This window comes from Podarcis cretensis (genome assembly GCF_951804945.1).
Source record: "Podarcis cretensis genome assembly, chromosome: 9".
Lineage (NCBI taxonomy): Eukaryota > Metazoa > Chordata > Lepidosauria > Squamata > Lacertidae > Podarcis > Podarcis cretensis.
The window spans coordinates 58,620,022-58,644,088 of NC_137178.1; the positions used below are offsets into that span (position 1 = coordinate 58,620,022).

Genomic DNA, 24,067 nt, shown 5'->3' on the forward strand with positions numbered 1-24,067 from the left:
GCCGGCTTTCGGCCTGCCTTCCCTCTTCGCCGAGGGCGGGGGAGGAGGAGGAGGACAGTGGGGGGCGGGGAGACTTCGGCTATCAGCCAATCGGGCTGAAGTTGGCGGCGGCTCCCGCCAATGGATGCCGAGCGGCCAGGACGCGGAGGGAGGGCGCTCGCGACGGCAAGGAACGGCTTCCTGTTCCCTCAGGAGGAAAAGGAGGAGGAAGGAGGTTGGCGGCCTGAGGGGAGTTTGTTGTGGCGGGTAGCGAGCGGGGCCAAGAGCGGGAAGAGCGGCGCCGGCGGAGCAGGGAAGGAAGGGTCCGGTCTCGCTCTGCCCTGCTCGGTGCGCGAAGCGGAGGATGAATTGGCTCTTCCCGCTCTCCAAAGCCGGCAGCGGTGGCGGCGCCGCCGCCTCCTCCTCGTCGCCCTCGTCGGCCGGTGGAACCGCGCTGCCGCCGACTCTCACCAGCCTCCAGCAGCAGAAGCAGCGGCAGATCGAGTCCCTGCGGAGCGCCCACGCCGCGTGAGTGGCGCGCTGCCATGGGGGTGTCAGAGAGAGAAGGGGGGGGACAAATTAGCCAACCCCTTTCTCAGAACTGGAGTTACAAACTTCGGCTGCGGGTAGAGAGCCGGATGTTTATCCGGCTGACAATGTTTACAGGGAATCCCTGTCGGATAAGGATCTAGACCGCAACGCGGTTAGCAATTATTATTGCACTGAATCGATAGAGGAGCTTATTCCAGCTTCTCCATACAGTTGAGAAACCAGGTGGTTTTGTTGTTGTTGAAACGCGAGCGAAGGAGCGTGACTTGAAGGGTTTAGTCCGAAGGTGGTGGGTGACCGTTGTTGTTGTTGTTGTTTAGTCGTTTAGTCGTGTCCGACTCTTCGTGACCCCCTGGACCAGAGCATGCCAGGCACTCCTGTCCTCCACTGCCCCCCGCAGCTTGGTCAGACTCATGCTGGTAACCTCGAAAACACTATCCAACCATCTCGTCCTCTGTCGCCCCCTTCTCCTTGTGCCCTCCATCTTTCCCAACATCAGGGTCTTTTCCAGGGAGTCTTCTCTTCTCATGAGGTGGCCAAAGTATTGGAGCCTCAGCTTCAGGATCTGTCCTTCCAGTGAGCGCTCAGGGCTGATTTCCTGAAGAATGGAGAGGTTTGATCTTCTTGCAGCCCATGGGACTCTCAAGAATCTCCTCCAGCACCATAATTCAAAAGCATCAATTCTTCAGCGATCAGCCTTCTTTATGGTCCAGCTCTCACTTCCATACATCACTACTGGGAAAACCATAGCTTTAACTATACGGACCTTTGTTGGCAAGGTGATGTCTCTACTTCTCAAGATGCTGTCTAGGCCTGTCATTGCCCTTCTCCCAAGAAGCAACGCGGTTAGCAATTATTATTGCACTGAATCGATAGAGGAGCTTATTCCAGCTTCTCCATACAGTTGAGAAACCAGGTGGTTTTGTTGTTGTTGAAACGCGAGTGAAGGAGCGTGACTTGAAGGGTTTAGTCCGAAGGTGGTGGGTGACTGACGGCTCCGCAAGTCTGTGAAGCTAAATCCGGAGGAGAGAGCCAAAGTTGTGAAAAGACAGGCAAAGGTGCGATAGTGGGTGCGGCGCTGATGGAGGGGAAGCGAATACTCGCCGCAGTCCTGAATATAAAAATAAATGGCTTAGTCATTACAGTGGTACCTCGGGTTAAGTACTTAATTCGTTCCGGAGGTCCGTTCTTAACCTGAAACTGTTCTTAACCTGAACTACCATTTTAGCTAATGGGGCCTCCTGCTGCTGCCGCGTGGCCGGAGCACAATTTCTGTTCTCATCCTGAACCAAAGTTCTTAACCCGAGGTACTATTTCTGGGTTAGCGGAGTCTGTAACCTGAAGCGTATGTAACCCGAGGTACCACTGTATTGCACATGCAACCCAGAGAGAGAAACATACGTAGTGGCGTCTGTGGCAACCAAATTTGCTGGCAGGCTGTGTTTGGGGATGAGGTCAAGAGAGGAGATCCTGGCCCACCAATCCTAATTAACTATTGTAAAAGGTAAAGGGACCACTGACCATTAGGTCCAGTCGTGGCCGACTCTGAGGTTGCAGCGCTCATCTTGCTTTATTGGCTGAGGGAGCCAGCATACAGCTTCCGGGTCATGTGGCCAGCATGACAAAACCCCTTCTAGCGAACCAGAGCAGCACACAGAAACGCCGTTTAGCTTCCCGCCAGAGCGGTACCTATTTATCTACTTGCACTTTGACGTGCTTTCGAACTGCTAGGTTGGCAGGAGCAGGGACCGAGCAACGGGAGCTCACCCCATCGCGAGAACCACCGACCTTCTGATCAGCAAGTCCTAGGCTCTGATTTAACCCGCAGCACCACCCTCGTCCCTTTAATTAACTATTGTACAGGGGTATAAAGTGCTCCAGATAGCTTTCTGGTACCAAACGAAAAAAGCTGGAGGCACCAGACTGCCTTCAAAGCCCATTCCACATAGGTGCTCAAGTTTCTTTCAGTTTTGGTTTCAAGTCAGCATGACAAAAAGTAGCAGGAATTGGAACATGGGGCATATCCAGTGATAGTTAAGCACTTTTAAAACCATTTTCCTGCATTGCCTGGGTTTGGACTACATGTTCCTTGAGTCCCTTCCAGCTCTAAGGTTCTATGAATTACCCTAAGAGAGATTTTAGCTTAACTCTCCCATTAAAATCATTTGAACTTCAAAATGTTTAACTTGCCGGTATCATTAAAAGCTTGACGATTTTCATTGTTCCGGTGACCCTTTGGTAAATACCTACATTTCTTTTAACAGTATAGCTGAAATACAAAAAGATGTGGAGTATCGATTGCCATTTACTGTAAACAACCTGACAATAAATATTAACATGTAAGTACTGTGTGATCTGCTTATATGTCACTTTAAATGTTTAAGCTGTGCTTCACAATTTAGGAAAACAATCCTCTACTAAAGATTGGTCAGATTTGCACACCTTGGGGCTGAGATGAGCGAAAACACAATTGGCCTGTTGTTTTATTTAGCAACCCAGGACCTGAAAGCACTTTTTGGTCATAGTTCATTTTAATTCATTTGGTTAGCTTTGCAGAACTGTAGTAAAAGGTAAAGGAACCCTTGACCATTAGGTCTGGTCGTGGCCGACTCTGGGGTTGCGGCGCTCATCTCGCTTTATTGGCTGAGGGAGCCAGCGTACAGCTTCCGGGTCATGTGGCCAGCATGACTAAGCTGCTTCTGGCAAACCAGAGCAGCGTACGGAAACACCGTTTACCTTCCCGCCAGAGCAGTACCTATTTATCTACTTGCACTTTGATGTGCTTTCGAACTGCTAGGTTGGCAGGAGCTGGGACAGAGCAACGGGAGTTCACCCCGTTGCGGGGATTTAAACCGCCGACCTTCTGATCGGCAAGTCCTAGGCTCTGTGGTTTAACCCACAGGGCCACCCGCGTCCCTTTTCAGAACTGTCGTGTTAAGTCCAAAGTGAAGGTTTACACTCTGCTCCTCTTGCGTGTGAGGATAAAAGAGTGTGTGGAAGCCTGAAGCTCACCACAGCTCATGCATATTCACCTTAGAGAACAAGACCGTTGGCCAAGTGTACCTGTACCATTCATTCTCCTTGCACACAGGGGAGCAATGAGCTTGGGGCTGACTTGAGTGTATACAGTGACCTTTTTGATAGTTTGCTGATTTGTGGACAGAGGATGAAGACCTTTGACTAGCTTGCTTTGGCCTATGGACTGTGGGTTTTTTGTATTTGTAAATAGTTGAAATTAACATTTGTTATAATTTAAGTATAATTTAAATGATAAACGTTGCTATTGTCCGTAGAGTAGTAATTGTAAGGAATGAAACTGCCTTCATTGCCAATGCAAACCATATGCTTTGAAGAGTATTCAAATAGAGATTTAAAAAAACAACAACCCAGATATCTTATTTACATGAAAGTGATGGTAATATATTTTGGTGTTCACAGATTGCTTCCTCCTCAGTTTCCTCAGGAAAAACCAGTCATCAGTGTTTTCCCTCCAATACGGCATCATTTAATGGACAAACAAGGAGTGTATGTGGCCTGCCCATTAATAAGCAATGTATGTACAATTGTATCATTTTCCTTGAAAATTTAAGGGGTGGTCATATAATAAACTGTACATGTCTTTTCCAGGATACATAGGTGGCAGCAATTACTGTATTTTTCACTCTATAAGACGCACCAGACCACAAGACACACCTAGTATTTGGAGGAGGAAAACAAGGGAAAAAAATATTCTGAATCTCAGAAGCTAGAACAGCAAGAGGGATCGCTGTGCAGTGAAAGCAGCAATCCCTCTTGCTGTTCTGGCTTCTGTGATAGCTGCACAGCCTGCATTTGCTCCATAAGATGCACACACACATTTCCCCTTACTTTTTAGGAGGGAAAAAGTGAGTCTTATAGAGCAAAAAATTCAGTATATTCTATTGCAAAAAAATTTTTCAAAGAAATGCACTTATTGAAATATTAACGTATGTGCTCTATGTAGAAAAAGAAATATTTTTTTACGATTAGCTTTTTAACTAGAAGCAATGGCATTTTAGATGTTTTTCCAGAGTTTATTTCAGGTTTTTTTAAAAAACAAAACAAATCCTGTATATGTATTCTGCAGAGCTCATGATCCCTTATTTCAGTACCTAGCCCCTCAGTTTGTATTTAATCATGGAAACAATTCAGCTCCTGTGCAGATTGAGGCCTCTGTATTGACAGCCGCTGGGGCCAAATAATGCGTAACAGTGGCACCTGTGTCAACCTCCTGGTTTCAGTGTAAAATGAGTTGACTTGTATATCATGCTTCAATTCTGCAAATTAAATACAGCTTTTTAATCTCTTAACAGTTCACAATGCACTCAGATCTTGGAAAAATAGTTCAAAGTGTACTTGATGAATTTTGGAAGAATCCTCCAGTTTTGGCTCCCAGCTCAACATCATTTCCATAGTAAGTGTAAACAGAGAAAATAAGGGTGATAATTGCAAACAAGCTGGATACATAATTTAGTAGTGTTCTTAAAGCTTCCCTTACACTTGAGTTGATAAGCTATGGACCCAATTTGGATATCACGGCCAAACAATCCTCTATCCACCGTGCACATTTTGTTACTGTTCCTCCCTCACCGGTTCATAGTAAGTGTAATTTGCAGTTATATCAAAACTGGACAAACTGCCAGAAACATTTTTTGCCTCCAGGCTAGAATTGGAAACCACAGTTTGACTACTTGGGGTCTCACAGCAAACTATAACTATTTTTATTTAAGATAAAACGGTTAGTTCTGGATCTGTCTCAACTTAGAAATAGGCATAGGAATGCTTGTGAAGGATACAGATCAATTATAGCATGAGTAGCTATCCTGTGACACAGGTGCAACACATGGCAACAAAGGCCAGGAGTTCATGAGAGTAGGATGGTTTATTGCCGTAGCTACAGTATAGAGCATGGCTTATCTGTGACCTCCCAGATGCTGTTTGACTTTTCTCCCATAAGCTCAAGCTAGTATGGCCATTGTTCAGGGATGGTGGAAGTTGTACTCCAACAACATCTGGAGGACCATAGGTTAGCCACTCTGGTAAAGAGCCAGGCCTACCCCATGCCATATCTACCACCTCCAGAACTTTCTGACTCAGCAGAGTCGACGTTCAAATAACTGTGACGAAGTGCACTAGAGTGATGCTGTCTCATACTTGCGTTGTGGCTTGTGCCAAGAAGATTGACTAACTTTGAATTAATGTTCCATAACAATAAAAATCTCTATAAAGAATTTGGTTAATGTTTTACATTAAATAACTGTCACCACTTTCACATACCCAGAGGGGCTTCAGGGTTGCGTTTCTCTGTTTTGAAATCTGTTTTGCAAATTTTGCAAATCTGTTTTGAAATGAAGGGGCTTTGAAAGGTAATGTGTAATATGGCTGGGGGGGGCATGTCTGCTTTTCTACAGTAGGGCGGGGAGCTAAAAAAAATCCCACTGGGTAGGCACAAAGCAGTTGAGCATGCCTAAAGTAATTGATTCGATCTCATCCTAAGTCTTGATGTGCCAACAGCTAACTGCTTGGGCCAAAATGTATTGACAGCTGGGCCACCTGATTTCCTAGAAGGTGTTACACTGGCATTGTTGGTAGATACCTTGGTACAGATGAACAGGTTATTAGAGTGAATCATTGTGAGGTATTTGACAAGATACTATCCTTATACTTCGGCAATCCTTTCCTCAAGAAACTGTTGCTGATGGTAAATTGTTTCCCTCCTTTTTTCCGTAGCCTTTACAACAAACCAGCTGGAATTCCTCCCTATGCTCAGAACTTTCCGTTTCTTTCTCCATACCTACCACAAGAAACAAACAGGTCTATAACATCTGTGCCACTTGCAGAATCACTTTCTTCTGGCTACGCTACAGACAGACCTGCGGCTCCTTCCTTTGGCATGATATCAGATCTGCCATTACCTGTTCCAACAGCAGAAACCATATCACAGGTGTGTATGTCTGGTGATAGCTATAATTCAAACTTTTTATGCGCCTGCTAATCCCAACCACAGATCATATAAAAGGATTTGGGGCGTTTGGGCAGAAATATAACTTAAAGTGCTTTATGATGTTGATAGATTGCTTGATCTAGTCACTCTATATAGATTTCACTGAAAAAAATTCAGGGACAGAAAAGGCTGCCATATGTCCAGATTGACTCCATGCATAAAATAGCCCCCAACTCCAATTGTATTGCCCACATAAACCAGAAAACAATATAGTCCTCCACCTATATGGCATAATTAGAAACTAAGAGCAAAAGAAGCATTATGTCCTCATGCTAGAGGTTTCTCAAACTGTTACTCCATATAACTCAAACACGTGTATTTCACACCTCCCAAGTGTGAGCCCCAGAGTCACCAGCCAGTTAAGATTATATCCTATGTTAGTATACATTGAGAAGGCCCACTAAAATTAATGAGCGTAACATTAAGGGGCATAAGTAACATTAATTTTAATACAAAAAATTCCTTCCAGTAGCACCTTAAAGACCAACTAAGTTAGTTCTTGGTATGAGCTTTCGTGTGCATGCACACGTCTTCAGATACACTGAAACAGAAGTCACCAGACCCTTCTATATAGTGAGAAGGTGGGGAGGGGTATTACTCAGAAGGGTGGTGGGATTGGGTGATTGGCAGATAGCTGTGATGAGCCTGTTGACTACTCTTAATGACTGCAATAGGTCTTACAGGAAAAAGCAAGGGGTGAGAAGGTGAAAAATGGCTTTGTCATGTATAATGAGATAAGAATCCAATGTCTTTGTTCAGACCAGGTCTCTCTCCGTGGTTTTAAGTTTGGTAATAAGTTGCAATTCAGCAGCTTCTCTTTCCAGTCTATTTCTGAAATTCCTTTGTAATAGAACAGCTACTTTGAGATCTTGTATAGAATGTCCTGGGAGATTGAAGTGTTCTCCTACTGGTTTCTCTGTTGGCTGTGCTCTGAGTAGAGCTTAGTCGGATACAACCCAGTATCTCATTCCTCACTCCAGTGTTGCTGTCTTAAAACAGTTTAAATATTCACTATGTCCATGTACAATCCAAAGAACTATGAGTGGGAGTCATGTAAGGAGTCAGAATTGCTGTTTCATAGTTGATTGGGGGTCAGGACAGAACAGCCAGAGGGAGGATTGCTATGTTGGAAGAACGCAATGGAGTTCTTCCCAATGATCTGAAAAACAATATTTTTATCAATTGAGCATATGCTCAGTCTGGTTATCCTTCAACCTACATATTGGAAAAATAATGTTTTTTAAAAATATATAACACATCTTCCTACATCTTACTTCTAACTTGTGTGGTATAAGTTCATAGAGTGCTCCCGAGTACAAAATCTGTGTCATAGAGGCTTAGATAGATTTTTGTTGTTGCTTCATTATTAGAGTTTATGTCCAATGGATTATTCTATACTGGTGAATTAGATTGAGTCTTCTTTTCATATTATAGTCATGCAGGAAATAATTTTCTGTTGCTTCACAAATCTGTTACTCATGATCTATTTTCAGGGGGGAAATACCATTCATTGTCTTACCTTCTTGATAAACTTTTCAGGGTAGCCCTAATGGATTCAGTTACAAAATGCCTGATGTACCTGATGCATTTCCAGAACTATTGGAACTTAGGTAAAAATATTTGTATCATTAAAAATGTATTATTTTTCATGTGCAAACCAGCTCCACTCATAGCTAGATCTGCACCTAAAAAACTGCCTTTGGAGAAACTGAAAGCAGTTCTTTCATGTTCTTAGAAAACTTGAAATTCTTAGAAAACCTCAAGCGAAGTACTTCCGATTGTGAAACATCGGCATGTGAAAATGATCCTCCAGTGGCTATAATCAGATTACCGGTCATTGTACAGTGATTTCCCCAGAACACAGGATATTGCAACAAGTGGGTTGAAGACGTTTCTGCAGCCTGAAAAGAGTAGGAGCGCTCTGACGCCAATCTCAGTGGAGCCAAAATGCTTCTTAATAGCACAAGCAGTTAGCTTAAGGTCATGTTCTCTCAAAAGTGTTCCTATTCTGGGGGAAAACAAAATATTCCAGTCATCTTCATCTGGGTGTTTCAGCTGAAAAAATTGCAGCATCAGGTTCATAAAATGAAATTGCATGCAACGTATCTTCAGTAGGGTGAGAAATGAGAGGTTTAGGACACTTAGAACCTAAGAGGTACTTGAGGCTTAGATTCCACTTCTTGGATAAAAATGTTTAGGTGATCTTAAACGTGGGTGTGTTTCTTTTGAAATGCAGCATATCACAGCTGACAGACATGAATGAGCAAGAAGATGTCCTGCTGGAACAATTTGTTAATTTGCCCCAATTGAAGCAAGTCATTAACGACAAGGATGATTTAGTGAAAAGTATTGAAGAGCTGGCAAGTAAGACTTCAGAATACTTGTAATTTAAAGAGTAACGTGAGAGTAAACGGTAACCTTCTAATATTGAACAGTGGGTTTACTTTGCAGAAAAAAACCTCTTATTGGAACCAAGTTTGGAGACGAAAAGACAAGCAGTGTTGGATAAAGTAAGTGAAGGGGGAGGGGAATTATTTCTGGAGCTTGGAAAGAAAATATTTGAGTTTGATTCTCAAGACATTCTTTTCTTGTAGTATGAACAGCTTACTCAGCTGAAGGCTACATTTGAAAAGAAGATGCAACGGCAGCATGAACTGGGCGAGGTAAGCTCTGTCCCTCTTGCATATCAAAAGAGAATGCTTTTCCCCAGTGCGTAGTTAACTTATGGATTTCACTATCACAAGATGCAGTGATAGCTTCTAGCTTAGGTCTGTTCCAGGCCTCTTTCACATTTATATCCGAAGGTGGAGTTCAAAGAAACATAAGTGGGTATTGCCCCATTTTATCTTCGCAGGAACCCTATAAAGTAGGTTAAAAATTGGAAGGTTGCGCCTGATCCCATGATCTGCCATGCACTACAATGAGGAGGGAGAGTCGTGAGACCGTACTATTTCAGTTTAGGTAAATGTTCCCCTAAGGCTGCAATCCAGACCTCCAATCTGCCGGATAGGGCAGGGGACTGGACCAGACACATTGCATGGGACAGAGGTGTCCCTATTCCCAGTCCAGCAGAAAATCTCAAAATGGTGTGCCTGGGCTGGCTCAGAATCCACTAGAGCCTCTGCTGCCTAGACTGCCATAATGTGGAGCTGGGTTTTGCTTGCTCTGGCCTTGTGCCCTGGCCTGCAAAAGCAGCAGAGCTATAAATGCAGCGGTGGCTATGTCACATCCGTCTTGCCCTGCTGCTATCTAGCCTGGGTTAGGATTGCTCTGTAAGACCCACCAATTAACGGGAAAAAACTGTTACAGCAGATTCTGCTATAATTTAGGTAGGAGTTGTGGTCCAGCAACATCTTGAGAACCACAGGTCTCCTACAGTGTTCAGAACTCTGTTTTAGGCGCATTTTGCAACTAGGAATTTCATTAGCGTGAGCTGTTTCCCAACTCTGGTTGCAGTACTACGCCTTAGATTTCAGATTAGAATGGCAGAGTAGAAGGAAAGGAGGATCTTTTTTTGCCTCCCCATTTCCAGCTGCTCTCTGAAAACTGGAGAACAGACCCTCTTAAAAATATTAGGGGGGTGGGCTGGGGAAGGACTAGACTATGTGAAAAATGAACATATTTTAGCTGCAGTTCATTCACTTTCAGCTTTATATTCTTGTTATAAAAAAGCACATCTAGGCATTCCATTGTTGGCTTAAGGTGCCATTTAGCTCCTAGCGTTCATATCTGTTTCTAACAATGGTCTCCTACCTTTGACCAGCTTACATTTCTTTCTGGGAACCATAATGGCTGCATGTTGGTTTTGATCTGTATAAACAAAAAAGCGAATAGTTCTGTTTTTCCTTAAAATTTCTAAATTAGAACTAAGTATAGCCATACTACAGATTTTCTTTTATTAGATTTATATGTCTTCAGACCCTTCACAAAACCTCCCCCCCCCCCCCAGAGTGGCTTTGCAATATTAAAGCAGAATACAGTCAGAACAATCAATTTACCAACAATACATCACCACTTACTTCATTTTGCAACCGGAATCTTTTTGTCACCCAGCATTTTCCAATTTTGCTTAGAGTTGTAGTGCAAGTGCTCTGCAGGCAAGACTGAAAGTAGCAGCTCATGAAGCTGAGGAAGAGTCTGACACTATTGCAGAAGACTTTCTGGAAGGGAAAACGGAAATAGATGACTTTCTTAGTAGCTTCATGGAGAAGAGAACAGTATGTGAAATTCTCTTACATTTTGAATCAAATTATGTTTTGCATAACTTAAATCTTAAAAAATAGAATGAAAATGTCCAGCAGAGAAGCTGTTATGGGGTAGAAAATGATTCTCTTCAGCCGTTTTGAAAAACAGGCTTTTGGTTCTTTTTTGAAGTGTATAGTAGAACTGTGTTGCTATCTTGGGTAGAGAGATTATCCTCAAGCCTTCCTGCATTTCACCACAAGCTCTTGTCCAAGTATCTCACCAATTTGTGGCATAATCTTTGTGACATCCTCAGTACTTTAATGCTCGCTGTGGTGTACTATGCAAGGCTGTGCTTAGATTTGCTAAATATCCTTAAATAAATTGTTTTAAATATTGGAATGCAAAAAGGACAGCTAATTTCTAAAGCCCACTAGTACAAAAGAGATCACTGTACGAAGAAATCCAATACTCGGAAGTAATCCTCCTTGACTCCAGAGAGACTTAATGGACTTACTCCAAGGTAAATGGGTTTAGGATGGCAGCCTAAATTACATATAATTCACACCATGAAACAGCAATTGAAAATATATATATCAAGTACCACTAGCACAAAAATTTCTGCCTGTGCTGTTAGTGCAACAGGACTTCCTCTCCCTCTCTTCTCCTGCTCCCCAAATCTGTTCTGATATTCCCCCAATACTCCAGAGGAAATGGGGGGGCATGCATGGGGAGAGAAGAAGTAGAGGAAGTCTGTTTGCACAGGCACAAATTCTTGGGCTAATGGGGTGTGATTCCACCAAAATTAAGCATCTTTAGTTTGTCGATTTGTGGAAAAGGAACTAAATTCTCCCACCAAAGTCAATGAGATTTAAAAGTTCTGTAGAAATTGCTTACATTGGCCAATAATGGCAAAGATTACTTGGTGGTTAGAGGCTTCTATGGTTGAAGAATGTACAGCTTTTATTTTTGTTCCATATCAATCAGGGAAACTGTAAGTCATGTGCAGCTAATAAAAGTAGTGTCCCAAAATATGTCCCCTACTTGAAGCCAAAAGCCAGCTGGTGGAATGTGGTTTGTTTTCCTGTTGATTTTCACAGTAAAATGATCAAATGCAATGTGACTGGTTAGCAAATTATGTTCCAAGATAAAAAAATCTGAGTTGATTCATGTCATGTGGCCCATAAACCTTAAAAAAGCATGCTATATAGAGCATGTGGCTATAGATGAAAGCTCACTTGTGTTTCTCTTTTAGATTTGCCACTGTAGAAGAGCCAAAGAAGAAAAGCTTCAACAGGCAATAGCAATGCGCATTCAATTTCATGCTCCGTTATAGGTATGTTCACACAATATTCAGACTTGAGTTGCCCTGTATGCCACATCTAACAGTCAAAGCTGGTTCACAAAGCCATTGGCAGCTTGGATCTAAATAAGGGCCAGCAGAAAGTGATTTTCCCACCCCTTCTTTCCTCAGCAGCACCCTGAGTTTCCAGAAATGCCTCTCTCGGGCATCAGGAGACCCTCTTGAATGGGGTGGCTGATGTGCTGGGCCAAGGGGGGGGAAGGAGGTTTTCCCCAAAACCAGGCAGGGGAAACACCCTAGAGTGACAACTAGGAGATTGGCAGGTTGGGGCATTGACCAGGGGCTAGAGGTTGCTAGACGCTCACTTTTCTTTTCTTTTTTAAATGTTATTTATACTTTTCAGATTTCGCTGATGTTACAAATTATTGACATTTCAAAACTTGACTTCCTTCCCCCCTCTTTCTGCGGTTCCTTAAATTTATTTTTCATATCCTCTGCATATCCTAATTAACTTAATTTGCTCATTTATTCATCTAAATATATACTCTTATGAAACTGCAGGTTATTACAATAATCCTGCCAATGTTTTTATCTCTTTACAATTTATCTGTAAATATCTAATAAACCGTTTCCATTCTTTTGTAAAAAGTTTGCTATCTTGATTTCTTGGTTCTTCCGGTAAGTTTAGCCTATTCCATAGGTTTTTGTATCCATTCTTCCTTTGCTGGGACTTCTGCTTCTTTCCATTTTGGGGCGAGTAACATTCTCGCCACTGTTGTCGCATACAAGAATATGTTTCTATACAGTTTAGGTAGCTCTGTCCCTGTAATTCCCAAGAGAAGCTCACTTTTTGCCATCCTCAGTTTTCTGGGTCTTAAGCTTGTCTTGAATTAAGCTAATGAAATGTACAAATCCTGGGAAATCCCAGTATAGCTTAATAGAGTTTTGCATTACGTGGCTGTTTGATTCCAGCTTTTCTTTTTTCTTTTCTTATGACTTAACGCAAGCAAATCAGGAGGCAACAGGAAGCTTTCTACCCTGGATTAATTAGAAGCCTGCCTTTGCGAAGCTATGTTTGTGTACAATGAGAAATCTGACTGACTGTAATTATGTTTGTGTTCACAGGTTTTCCAGCTAAATAGAATTTCTGAGGCGAGTGAATGAATCCAGCAAAGCACATTTTCATATAGCTGTTATTTTGCAAATAAGTATTTCATCACCGTTATTGCGTTTATAGAAGAGACTGTATACAGAACTGGGATGCTGATGCTGATGATTATTATTATTCTGGGACAAATTAGGAAGTCTTTCTATTCTCATTTCATCCGAGAAATCCTCCTATTGCAGTGTTTGCACTAAATATTTCTTGTCATTATTATTGATAATCCTTATCATATTTAAGTTCCTACTTCTCTCTCCACCTACTTTATAGATTAAATATTTAAACATGTAATTTTGACTAGATTTTTAAATTTTATACAACATAATTCATAACTTTTGTATTAAACATTTGCTGTTTTGGGGTGGGGCAGGGGATGTAGAAATGTTGGTTACTTAAAAGTAAGTTGCAAAGTTTGTGAGGCAAAACTCGTATGTTAAGTCCTCTTTAAAAAAAAGAATTCTGTTTCTTGAAATCCAGTTTTCAACCATTTTTATGTTGAAAGCAGCACACTACATTACTATTGAAATTAAGTGGTGGTGGCAGGTAAAAGGCTAGGAGACTTGAAAATGGCCTTGCGCCCTATTGAGGAGATGCACACAGTTAGCTGCTTGTGGGATCAGGTCTTCATTCTAGAGGAAGAGTCATTTCCCAGCTTCTAGCACCACATGAGAAGGGCAAGAGTATGGGTAGATCTTTCAGCTGCTCTATTTTTGCCCTAGCCATGGGACGCAGGTGGCGCTGTGGGTTAAAGCCTCAGCGCCTAGGGCTTGCCGATCGAAAGGTCGGCGGTTCGAATCCCTGCGGCGGGGTGCGCTCCCGCTGCTCGGTCCCAGCGCCTGCCAACCTAGCAGTTCGAAAGCACCTCCGGGTGCAAGTAGATAAATAGGGACCGCTTACCAGCGGGAAGGTAAACGGCGTTTCCGTGTGCGGCTCTGGCTTGCCAGAGCAGCGATGTCACGCTGGCCACGTGACCCGGAAGTGTCTCCGGACAGCGCTGGCCCCTGGCCTCTTAAGTGAGATGGGCGCACAACCCCAGAGTCTGTCAAGACTGGCCCGTACGGGCAGGGGTACCTTTACCTTTACCTTTTTATTTTTGCCCTTGGATGTGTGGAAATCGCTGAAGGGATTTTATCCTGCATATATAATACAAACACATACCAAGGTTTGGAGAGAAGGTTGGGTAGACCAGCGCTGAGTGAGGAATCAATTCAAGCAGGAAGTAGAATCATCTGAAATAATAGAGCCCAAGCTTTCTTTGGAGCAAAAATTCGAGATATAGTGATTCACCAAAACCAAAGAATTTTGTTGTCATATATAAACATGTTAGATTATTTGTTTACCTCATGGTGCTGTAGCTCTTGCAAGGAACTCAAACTACTTCACCGACCTTACATTCTTTAACCCTATTTTTTCCCTACACAATTATAAAAAAATGGTAATTTAACAGATAATTCCAGGTGTATATATCTCTTGTTCTCCCCCCTCGCCGGTGTCACTCAACTTTGTTAAAAGAAGTTAAACTTCCTTTTCTTGGGTGGCTGCAAGGGCTTTTTCAAAAAGTTTCTGGTACTGATATTTGCATCTATAAACCAGCACTTCAGATCTCACAGGTGAAAAACAGCTGTAGAGTTCAGCATTACAATACCTTAACGGGCTCTTCTTTGCATCATTGAGTCTTGAACTGAAAATAAAACAAGCTTGGTGGAAAAACATACTATTGCTACATTTGTCATTTAGACGACGTTACCAACTTGCTTGCTTGCTTGCCCTCTGAAGCTTGGTTCCTCTTCCTTAAAACATGCCCTTTGGGGCATAAGATTTTAGGGGCATTTTGAAAGAAACCAGCTTTGGGTAGTATTGAACTAAGCTATAGAGTCTCCACCCCCATCGTTCAGCCCGGACACGGAGGTCCAGCTCCGAGGGCTTTCTGATGGTTCCCTCCCTGCGAGAAGTGAGGTTACAGGGAATCAGGCAGAGGGCCTTCTCGGTAGTGGTGCCCGCTCTGTGGAACGCCTCCCATCAGATGTCAAGGAGATCGGCAACTACCTGACTTTTAGAAGACATCTGAAGGCAGCCCTGTTTAGGGAAGGTTTTAATATTTGATGTTTTATTGTGTTTTTAATATTCTGTTGGGAACTGCCCAGAGTGGTTGGGGAAACCCAACCAGATGGGTGGGGTATAAATAATAAATTATTATTATTGAAATTAACAGGTTGAAACTGAAAATACCTTTTATTTAGGGTGGTATATACATATACCATTGGGGCTATTGAGAAACGATGGATGTATCAGCATGCTGAAGGGAGCACTGTGGTTTGCAGGGAGAGCAGGAAGACAGAAAGCAATTTTATCTGCAAAGTAGGTCAATGAGGACTGAGTAGCCATGAAATGCTGTTTATGGTGGAAGTGAAATCGAGAGGAAAGCACTGTATGGAGGGAATGGGTCTCTGAAAGCTGGAATAGGAGCATTCTTGTTAGGAGGAAAGGTATGCTGTAACATCCTGTGTGTCCCATCAGTTGTACACTTCTTTAAATCTGAAATTATCTTGGAATATATCAAGTCGTTTTTGGTTTCCTCCTGGTCAATGGTGGACATACAAATTAAAATCAGTCTCTAATATTAATGAGCAGAACCATGCCATACCCAAGCTTTGGTTCTCCTTTAAACTTAAACGGCATGTAGAGATGGAGCTTGAATTGGCACTTAAATAGCTTTACAGCTAAGAGTAGACAGTTTGGACATAAAGCATGCAGGTAAGACAAAATTTGCATGCTGCCTATTAATAGTCCAAAAGTTCTTAGCAGTTTGTCCAGGGTGCAAAAACAGATTATAGACCCACCTCAAATTTCACATTTCTCAGGGTGCATTAGGGTTTTAAAATTATATCTCTGCACCCCAACAGTGAGTCACTTGAGCACACAACAGTGGAATAGTCAACCGCTTTGATCCACCCATTGGGGGGAGTTTAGTTCAAAAAGGTTCGAAGTCCACTGAACTAGTGCGGAGGAGTGGGGCTAGATTCCCCCTTACTTAAGCAGCTGGTGGCAGGGTTAAGTGTCTTGAAAGAGTTGAGCAGTACACACCTCTGGATTGTGGATTCAAAGAAATTGATGAGAGCACAAACATTTATTCTAAAATAATATCTTGAATTTTCCAAAATTATAATAATCCTAAATATAAACAATAGAGTATAATAATTGTGCGTCCTTATGTATTTATTATTTAAATAACCTTCATTCAGGTAGTATAATGCAGCATTAAGACGATACAAAAACAAAACAAGCCATAATGTCTTAAATCAAGAGTTCAGGGATCCCAAGCAAAACCATCAGGAGTTGAGCGGCAAAACTGGACATTAAAATATGCTGCACAAATTTTACTAAGTGTTTTTCATATTTCAAACTCCTATATTTCTAGAAATACAGACAAGATGATATAGTATACAGTGTTACACTTGTTTTAAGTTAAGTTCCCAGATTTCACCTTCGCATCATTCGTATTTCATACGTGATTCCACAAATACGGCAGCTTCCATGCTTTCCAAGTTTTGAAAGAAACCATTCTTCATTCCTATCCAGAAAAATTGTTAAGAACGTACATCAGGTATTCTACGCATATGTTTTAGAAAGATGTACGATTCTAAAGTGTGGAGCTGATTTCAAAACATGGAATTTTTAAAAACAATGTGAGTCATCTTGCTAGTTTCTGAATGTTGCTAGATGTGTTGCATCCCTACCAAGTTTTTATCACTGAAGGCTGGCGCTATGAGTATTGGGGACAGTGTTTGCTCCCAAAATATGTCCCTTGTCCTACCGCCTCCCTTCCCACTCCAGGAGTGAACTACAGCCATTACATTTGCATAATAAAAAGTGACAGGAATCTACTCAGAGTCCATGACCACTGGGTTTTCTGGTACTAGTAACCAAAATCACTTAGTTTAACCAAACCCAACTAATCTGGATTATTGCAGTCCATTTAGCTATTTTGAATCAAGCCCCCTCCTGTTTGCATTGTCACACCCTCTTTGCCTGCAAAACCACACACTGAGTTCTTTTCCTGTTTTGTCGCTAGACTAAAACCAGGGTTTGACTGTTGTACGTACACATGATAGCTAATCCAATATAAACTCTTGTTTCTGTAAGATAATTGGGAACAAAATGTGGTTTGCGGGACATGCACAGGGAGGACATCTTGTTGCACAGGCAGAGTTCAACTTGCGGGGCATTGAATACAGCCCAGTATCTTCCAAACTAGAAGTCAAAGATAGGCCTTAAGTACAGGGGTCCCATTAAGCAGCAATCATCTTCAAATCCCCCCACCCCCAAAATGATATAAAAGCAGAGCTCTCAGAGACAGAAGTCTAGCAAAAGACATCAATCCCCATAAACAGCCTTTCTGCATTTACCTGGATTCACATCCCTTGCTGTCTCAGTGCTACAAACCCAACCAGAATGGACAGGGTATTTTTTATTATGCATGGGAATGTGACTTTGCATCCTTGATCATGAAGCTGTTGTTACACATGGCTATACCTGGAACTAAAACTGGATCAGGGTCACGGTATTTAAGGAAGCGTCTCCCTTAGAGGAAAGCAACGCGAAGGCCCCTTGTTGATTTGAGCTACAACTTGATCTTTTGTTTTCTTCCTCTTCTGCAAAACTTAAGGGGCAGGAAAGACTGGGGCTTCTGGGCCTGCTTGGCACAAGCTTATGGTCCTCCGCAGTACAGCCTTGCCTCAGTACTCCCCATCTGTAACATGGGGAAATGCTTTCTAAATACTTGGTCCTTTTAAGAATCTGCAGCAAGTGACTGGCATGCTGTCTGTGCCTAGACTCATCTTCTCATCACCTGCAAAGGCTGGGGCTGATGGCAGTTGTAATCCAAATTATCTGGAGGGCACCAAGTTTGAGGAAGGCTGGAATAAATCCAGGAACCTGGGAATGATACATATATTTTTTTACTATTTTAACTATAACTTTCTGAACGGATGGAGTAATGTTCTTCAAGAAGTGGACTTCTTTGTTCATCTGTATCCATAAAGTGCAAGCTGTTATTTTGCAGGAATGGTGAGGGCAGGTCATTGTTTTGTTTTGGCATGGCTTGCATCAACATGTTTTCTCGAAGCTTCTTTGGAGCGGTACTGCTGTTGACCAACTAAACACTAACCTAGAATTCTAAGTTAAATAGAAATTGTCTGTTCTGTATGGCTCTGTTAGTTATTAAAGGAAGATGAAGCAATCCCATAAATACATGACTGTTCTTAAATAGGAGAAGCTAAATATAAGAGGTTATTTTTCCAGTTAAGATTCTAGCTTACAACTATGTTACATCTGGACCTTAAGTGTACAACTCTATTTCTTTGGACTTTTCTCTCTTTCAACATGCAGTCATTTGTCACCTACTGGCTAACTCATTTCAGACAGTAAGACAAACAGCTTCGTCTGAATCGCGGTCTTTGGTGCTATCCTCGCTGGGCAAACATCCCCCTCCGCTTGGGGACCGGCAGCTCATGTCCTCCACACCTGACTCCTGATCACTGTTGGCAGAGAGATCTGGATCAGAGCTTTTCAGGTTATCTTGCGTAAGAATCAGGGCCGAGTCTTCTTCATCTCCCTGTGATGGACTCCGGGAGCAGAAGGATTTCAGATTGCCTGTGTAATCCTGGGGAGTGTTGGCGATGCTGTCATTGGAAGTAGAATGTCCAAAGTCGTTGCTTCCATTTCGTTGTTTTTGCTTTATCTCACCATTATTCAATGGCCCGCTTGTAAGTTTGGCCAGTCTCTGCAAGACAAGAAACAGTTCATTCCTCGTTTTTCTATCTTTCAAAGCGTATATATCCCACTCTTCAGCAAGAAAAGCTCCCAGAATTACTCACATACAGTATCGATAAAAATGACACACACAGTCCCTGCCCTGGCACCTCACAAAAGGAAAAGGGGACAGCAAGGGAAGAGGAAATATACATCCCATATTAACATTGTTATTATTTCCTATTATTATTTCTCAAGGGCCATCAAGGCCTTAAAATAAAGGAAACAAAACGGCAACCAGCCTGTTTCCATCCTAACTGGTCAAAAAGGATGGGGAGGGGAAGAGTAAAGCAAGCAAACTTGGGCATGAAATTATTGGTGTTACAAGGCTATTTATAAACATCAAAAATTTGGTGCCTGAGGTTGATTATTTTCCTCTTCTCTCCCCATCCCTTTATGCTTTTGTGTCACATCTGTTGCTTTTCTTGATCTAAGTCACTCTAGGAGCCTTTGTGGATAGGGGGGAGTATAAATGCTTTGAACAAAAAAATCTAAATATGGAAACCAACATGAAATATAATGGATTGGATTGAGAGAGAATTGCCAAGGGAATAGCAGAGGAGCAAGTTTTCCCCCTGGAGACTTAGGATACTGACTCGCACCATTCCCGCACCATCCCCAGGCAAAACGTCTTTTCTTAGCCTGAGAAAATGTGTTTTGATAAGGTCCACTTTTTGGAGGGTTCTCTTTTATCTTTGGAAGGTCATTCCTGACCCAAGTCTTCATTTTTTATTTTGACATAAATGTTTGGTACCAAGCTACTTAGAGGACTGTCTAAGCCCAACTGAACTTGCCAGGGATTTGAGATCAGCTACAGAGGTCCCATTTGTGCAGTCTCCATAAAATAAGCGAAGGCTGGTGTATACAAAAGACAGTGCCTTTTCTGCAATGGCCCCATGTCTATGGAACACTCTCCCTCAAGATCAGCTCTCTCCTTAGTAGTAGTTAGGTGGACTCCAGAAACAATTTTTAACGAGAGAGTTTAACAGGCAGTAGTCTTACTGCTGGCTGCAATATATTGATCTGAAATGTTTTTACTGCTGGTATTACACCTCTGATTATGCTGTTTATATTTTATACAGTTTGTAATTGTTTTGCATGTTATAAGTCACCATGGGGGAAATGTTTCATTTTAAATGGCAGCTAATAAATACAATTTTATGGGGGGCAGGAGAGAGAGGATGGGAAATCATAATAAAAGCAAGACAAAAAAAATGTCTTCTGTCTCATCACTTTCAGGATCAGGGATTGTGAAGTATTTGGTACTATTTCGCTGGTACAATAAACACTGACAGACATTGGGAACAATCCATCCAAAGTCATAAAATTAGCTTTAGCTGGTGGGGGGGAGGGGAATGCAAGTGCTCCAGTCAAGAAAGGGAGATCTGCATGCTGGAGGAGCATCTCTGTATCTTCATAGTGATGGACTCAGTTTAGCTTGATGGATGCATCCCAGTCTGGGACACCAGCTGCATGCAACGCACACATGTTGAACTGGATCAAAGCTGGCCCACCACACTGACTTCAAGAAGCATAGTGAAATGTAGTGGTTATAGAGTGTTGACTAGGACCTGGGAGTTCAGGTTCAATGCCCTGTTCAACTCTGAAAGCTCCTTCACCGGACGAGTCCCAGTTTCTAAGCCTAACCTCCCTCACAGGGTGGTTACAAGAATAAAACAGAGAGAAGGAGAACCGCATAGACCACCTTTGTTCCTTGGAAGAAAGGTGGGATTGTTGGCATCCATTATGAGAGAGAGAGAGAGAGAGAGAGAGAGAGAGAATGGCATGTGCCACTGGGGATGAAGTCAAACCACTGTGTTGGCTGCACCAAAGTGCAAGCCTGGACAGTGTGGATGAGGGTCCTGGGCTGCCCAGATGACAAAACCCCACTCTGGGCCTTACTGATGATATCCCACAAGGCAGCGGAGGTTTAAGATCAGAGTTTTCCTTCTCCTCAATGGGTTACCATTCCAGGTTGATGAGTCCCATCTGCCCCCTCTATAGCACATGCAGAAACCACCTTATTGACCTTGTACCCACTATTGGTTTCGTCCTCCAGAGCCTGTCTTTGCATGCAGAAGAAGTCCCTATCTCATGGAAGGTTTGAGACCCATCAGCTACCCTCACCTGGTTTAGCCAACTAGTCGCATGCTGACAGCTTTTAGGAGCTACAGGTGGGAGCTGAGAGCAGGATGGGGACCAAAGGTGGACAAACTACCCCAGAAGGAGCATAACATGTCCCCCACCAGAGGGACTACCCCTGGCCCTAACACCCCAAAGGTGGGATAGAAATGTAATAAATAAATAAAGATACCTCTTCCAAGACCAGTAGCTCTTCCTCCAACTGTTGTGTTTCTTCCTTCACTGCCAATAAGTACTCAGTAACAGACTGCCGAGGATGCAGCCCTTTTTCAAAGCGGTTGTACATTCCACTCCAGAATCTGGAAAACGAAAGAATGAAGTTGCAGGACTCCCAAGGAAATCCAGTACATGCCTATTCAGGAGTATGTCCCACAGAGTTCAATGGAGGTAACTTCTACCTAAATGAGTACAATATCGCTTTTTAAGGCCCAGCGCAGACCTCTATGCTAGCGGTCGGCAACCTGTGGCCCATGAAGACTGTTTTACTGGCCCACGAGCTGCCCCTGAACTGAGCTGCCCACTCAGCGAGTCCCCCACACTCTGCGCTAAACCAGCGCAGCGTGGAAACTCGCCGAGCGGCACCGTAAATCACGTCTGCGGATGTCCAGACGCTGAAAATCGCTTCTGTGCAGGTGCAATTTTTGGTGTCTGGGCATGAGCAGAAGCAATTTCTGGCACCGCAGACATGCGCAGACACGATTTCTGGCGTCACGCTGCGCCAGTCCGGCCCACGGAGGATCTCCGTGGGAGTGATCCAGCCCATGGCCAGTAAACCTTGCCCACCCCTGTTCTATGCTATACTAGGCACAAGTTTAATAAGGGGGGAAGTTCCTCAAATTTCAAGTTGGCATGTGAAAATCCTTGCCTGCCTTCTTCTATCTAGCGGCTAATTTTAACATGGAAGTCTGCAAAGCCATGCAGCTCAAATATATATTCCTGGATTTCTGAGACGTTTCTGTTTGGGAAAGTGACACATTTCAGCATGAAGCAGCTGCCGAGCAATCAATATTTCACAAATTGCTGCAAGCACAAGATCCCTGAAACGAACGTGCTGCAGTGAGAAGGAACACCTGATGTATAGGCAGATGTTTCTTCACATAACCCTGAGACGCTGGTTCCCCCCGTGACCTACTCTTGTTTACTCTGTCACTGTCACAGACCTCATCTACATGACAGTTCCCTGGTTAGCCTGAAAACGGTCTCAGAGAAGGTGGGGTATACCGTAAAGACACGTTGTGGACTACTTGGGTTAGACTTATCTGCCCTGTTGTCCAGTTCCTCTGGTTACATGCAACCAAAGGTCGGTTGCGTGCGCATAAGCAGATCAGTGCAGGGTTAAGTAACAGTCAGAGGTGGATTCAGAATAGAGCTGTTTAGAAAGGGCTTGTGAAGCTATTTTAAGAGGCTCTGTAATGCTGTAAGTTCTAATGATAGCGCTAAGTGGATTCCCGTCAACACAACCACCCCTTTCCCAAATCTATAGCAGTTCAGTTTAATTCTCAAGAGGCAATGTTAGCTTAAGATCAACTTTTAAAAAACAATTTCCTCGGGGAACAAAGCAATCAGAACAATAAAACAGCACACTCCGTAAAGGAAACCAATGAGAGATCTTGATTTTTACCATTTGCATTTGTACATAACAGATTTTCAGCTTTTGAATTGTAGCCATAATAAACATTATTTGTAAATTTCCATAAATATAATTTTAGGGGACAGGATGTGCTCGTTCCAGTGTCAGCGATCCTCACAGCACATCAGGGTTAAGATTGCAGCCCCATTAGGCATAGCTACCATAGCTACCGTGGGACGCAGGTGGCGCTGTGGGTTAAAGCCTCAGCGCCTAGGGCTTGCCGATCGAAAGGTCGGCGGTTCGAATCCCTGCGGCGGGGTGCGCTCCCGCTGCTCGGTCCCAGCGCCTGCCAACCTAGCAGTTCGAAAGCACCTCCGGGTGCAAGTAGATAAATAGGGACCGCTTACCAGCGGGAAGGTAAACGGCGTTTCCGTGTGCGGCTCTGGCTCGCCAGAGCAGCGATGTCACGCTGGCCACGTGACCCGGAAGTGTCTCCGGACAGCGCTGGCCCCTGGCCTCTTAAGTGAGATGGGCGCACAACCCCAGAGTCCGTCAAGACTGGCCCGTACGGGCAGGGGTACCTTTACCTTTTACCTTTACCATAGCTACCAAACGTGTGAAGGGACCAGAGAGTACATGTGGGGCTAGCCCCCCTCCCACTGACTCTGCCATGCATGCCAGCCCCACCAGCTGCATGATTTGCATCAGTTTGAAGGGCACTGCTTCTGGGCATGTCAGTTTCCAACATGAGGACAGGACCTCTGATTAACCAAGCTTTCCCATCCCTGTCGAGGAAATCTTATGTGCTGAGGAGGGCCCCTCGTCAAACTGCTGGTAATGACTCATGAGCTTGTAAGTGTGCCCACCACATGCAGTAACAAGTCTTGTGCCTTTCAGCTGACCCCTTCATGTGGTTGGTGTTCATGGGTATCCAAATGCCTCAGCAGGGCCCGTCTATGCTGCAGAAGGCCTTCTCCGTAGTTGCGCCTGCCCTGTGGAGCGCCCTCCCATCAGATGTCAAAGAGATAAAAAATCATAAGACTTCTGGCAGCTCTGAAGGCAGCCCTGTTTCGGGAAGCTTTTAATGTTTGATGTTTCGGTGTGTTACTTTATACTTTATTGGAAGCTGCCAACAGTGGCTGGGGTAACCAGGTCAGGCAGGGTACAAGAAATTTGTTGTTGTTGTTGTTATTCCACAGGACCATAGAAAATAGAAGAAGAAGAAGAAGAGAAGAGTTTGGATTTGATATCCTGCCTTTCACTCCCCTTCAGGAGTCTCAAAGCGGCTAACATTCTCCTTTCCCTTCCTCCCCCACAACAAACACTCTGTGAGGTGAGTGGGGCTGA

At 43.4% G+C, this 24,067-nt stretch overlaps 2 protein-coding genes across 2 annotated transcripts in view; one reads left to right on the top strand and one right to left on the bottom strand.

The window, feature by feature from the left end:
• The first annotated feature begins 176 nt into the window (after positions 1-176).
• Positions 177-14,909, top strand: VPS37A (VPS37A subunit of ESCRT-I). The gene is made up of 12 exons (XM_079989817.1): positions 177-507; positions 2,793-2,867; positions 3,967-4,081; positions 4,860-4,960; positions 6,277-6,490; positions 8,090-8,160; positions 8,787-8,914; positions 9,002-9,060; positions 9,145-9,213; positions 10,624-10,767; positions 11,988-12,068; positions 13,161-14,909. The coding sequence occupies exons 1-11, from the start codon at positions 344-346 to the stop codon at positions 12,066-12,068; spliced, it is 1,221 nt and encodes a 406-aa protein (XP_079845943.1). The 5' UTR covers positions 177-343; the 3' UTR covers positions 13,161-14,909.
• A 2,743-nt stretch (positions 14,910-17,652) lies between these two features.
• Positions 17,653-24,067, bottom strand: part of MTMR7 (myotubularin related protein 7) — a 42,151-nt gene continuing 35,736 nt past the window's right edge. The window contains exons 13-14 of the mRNA XM_079989733.1: positions 21,323-21,449; positions 17,653-18,979 (exon numbers count right to left, since the gene is read on the bottom strand). Of these exons, the coding sequence (XP_079845859.1) occupies positions 18,614-18,979; positions 21,323-21,449 (493 nt within the window). The 3' untranslated portion in view covers positions 17,653-18,613. The remainder of the gene's footprint in view (positions 18,980-21,322; positions 21,450-24,067) is intronic.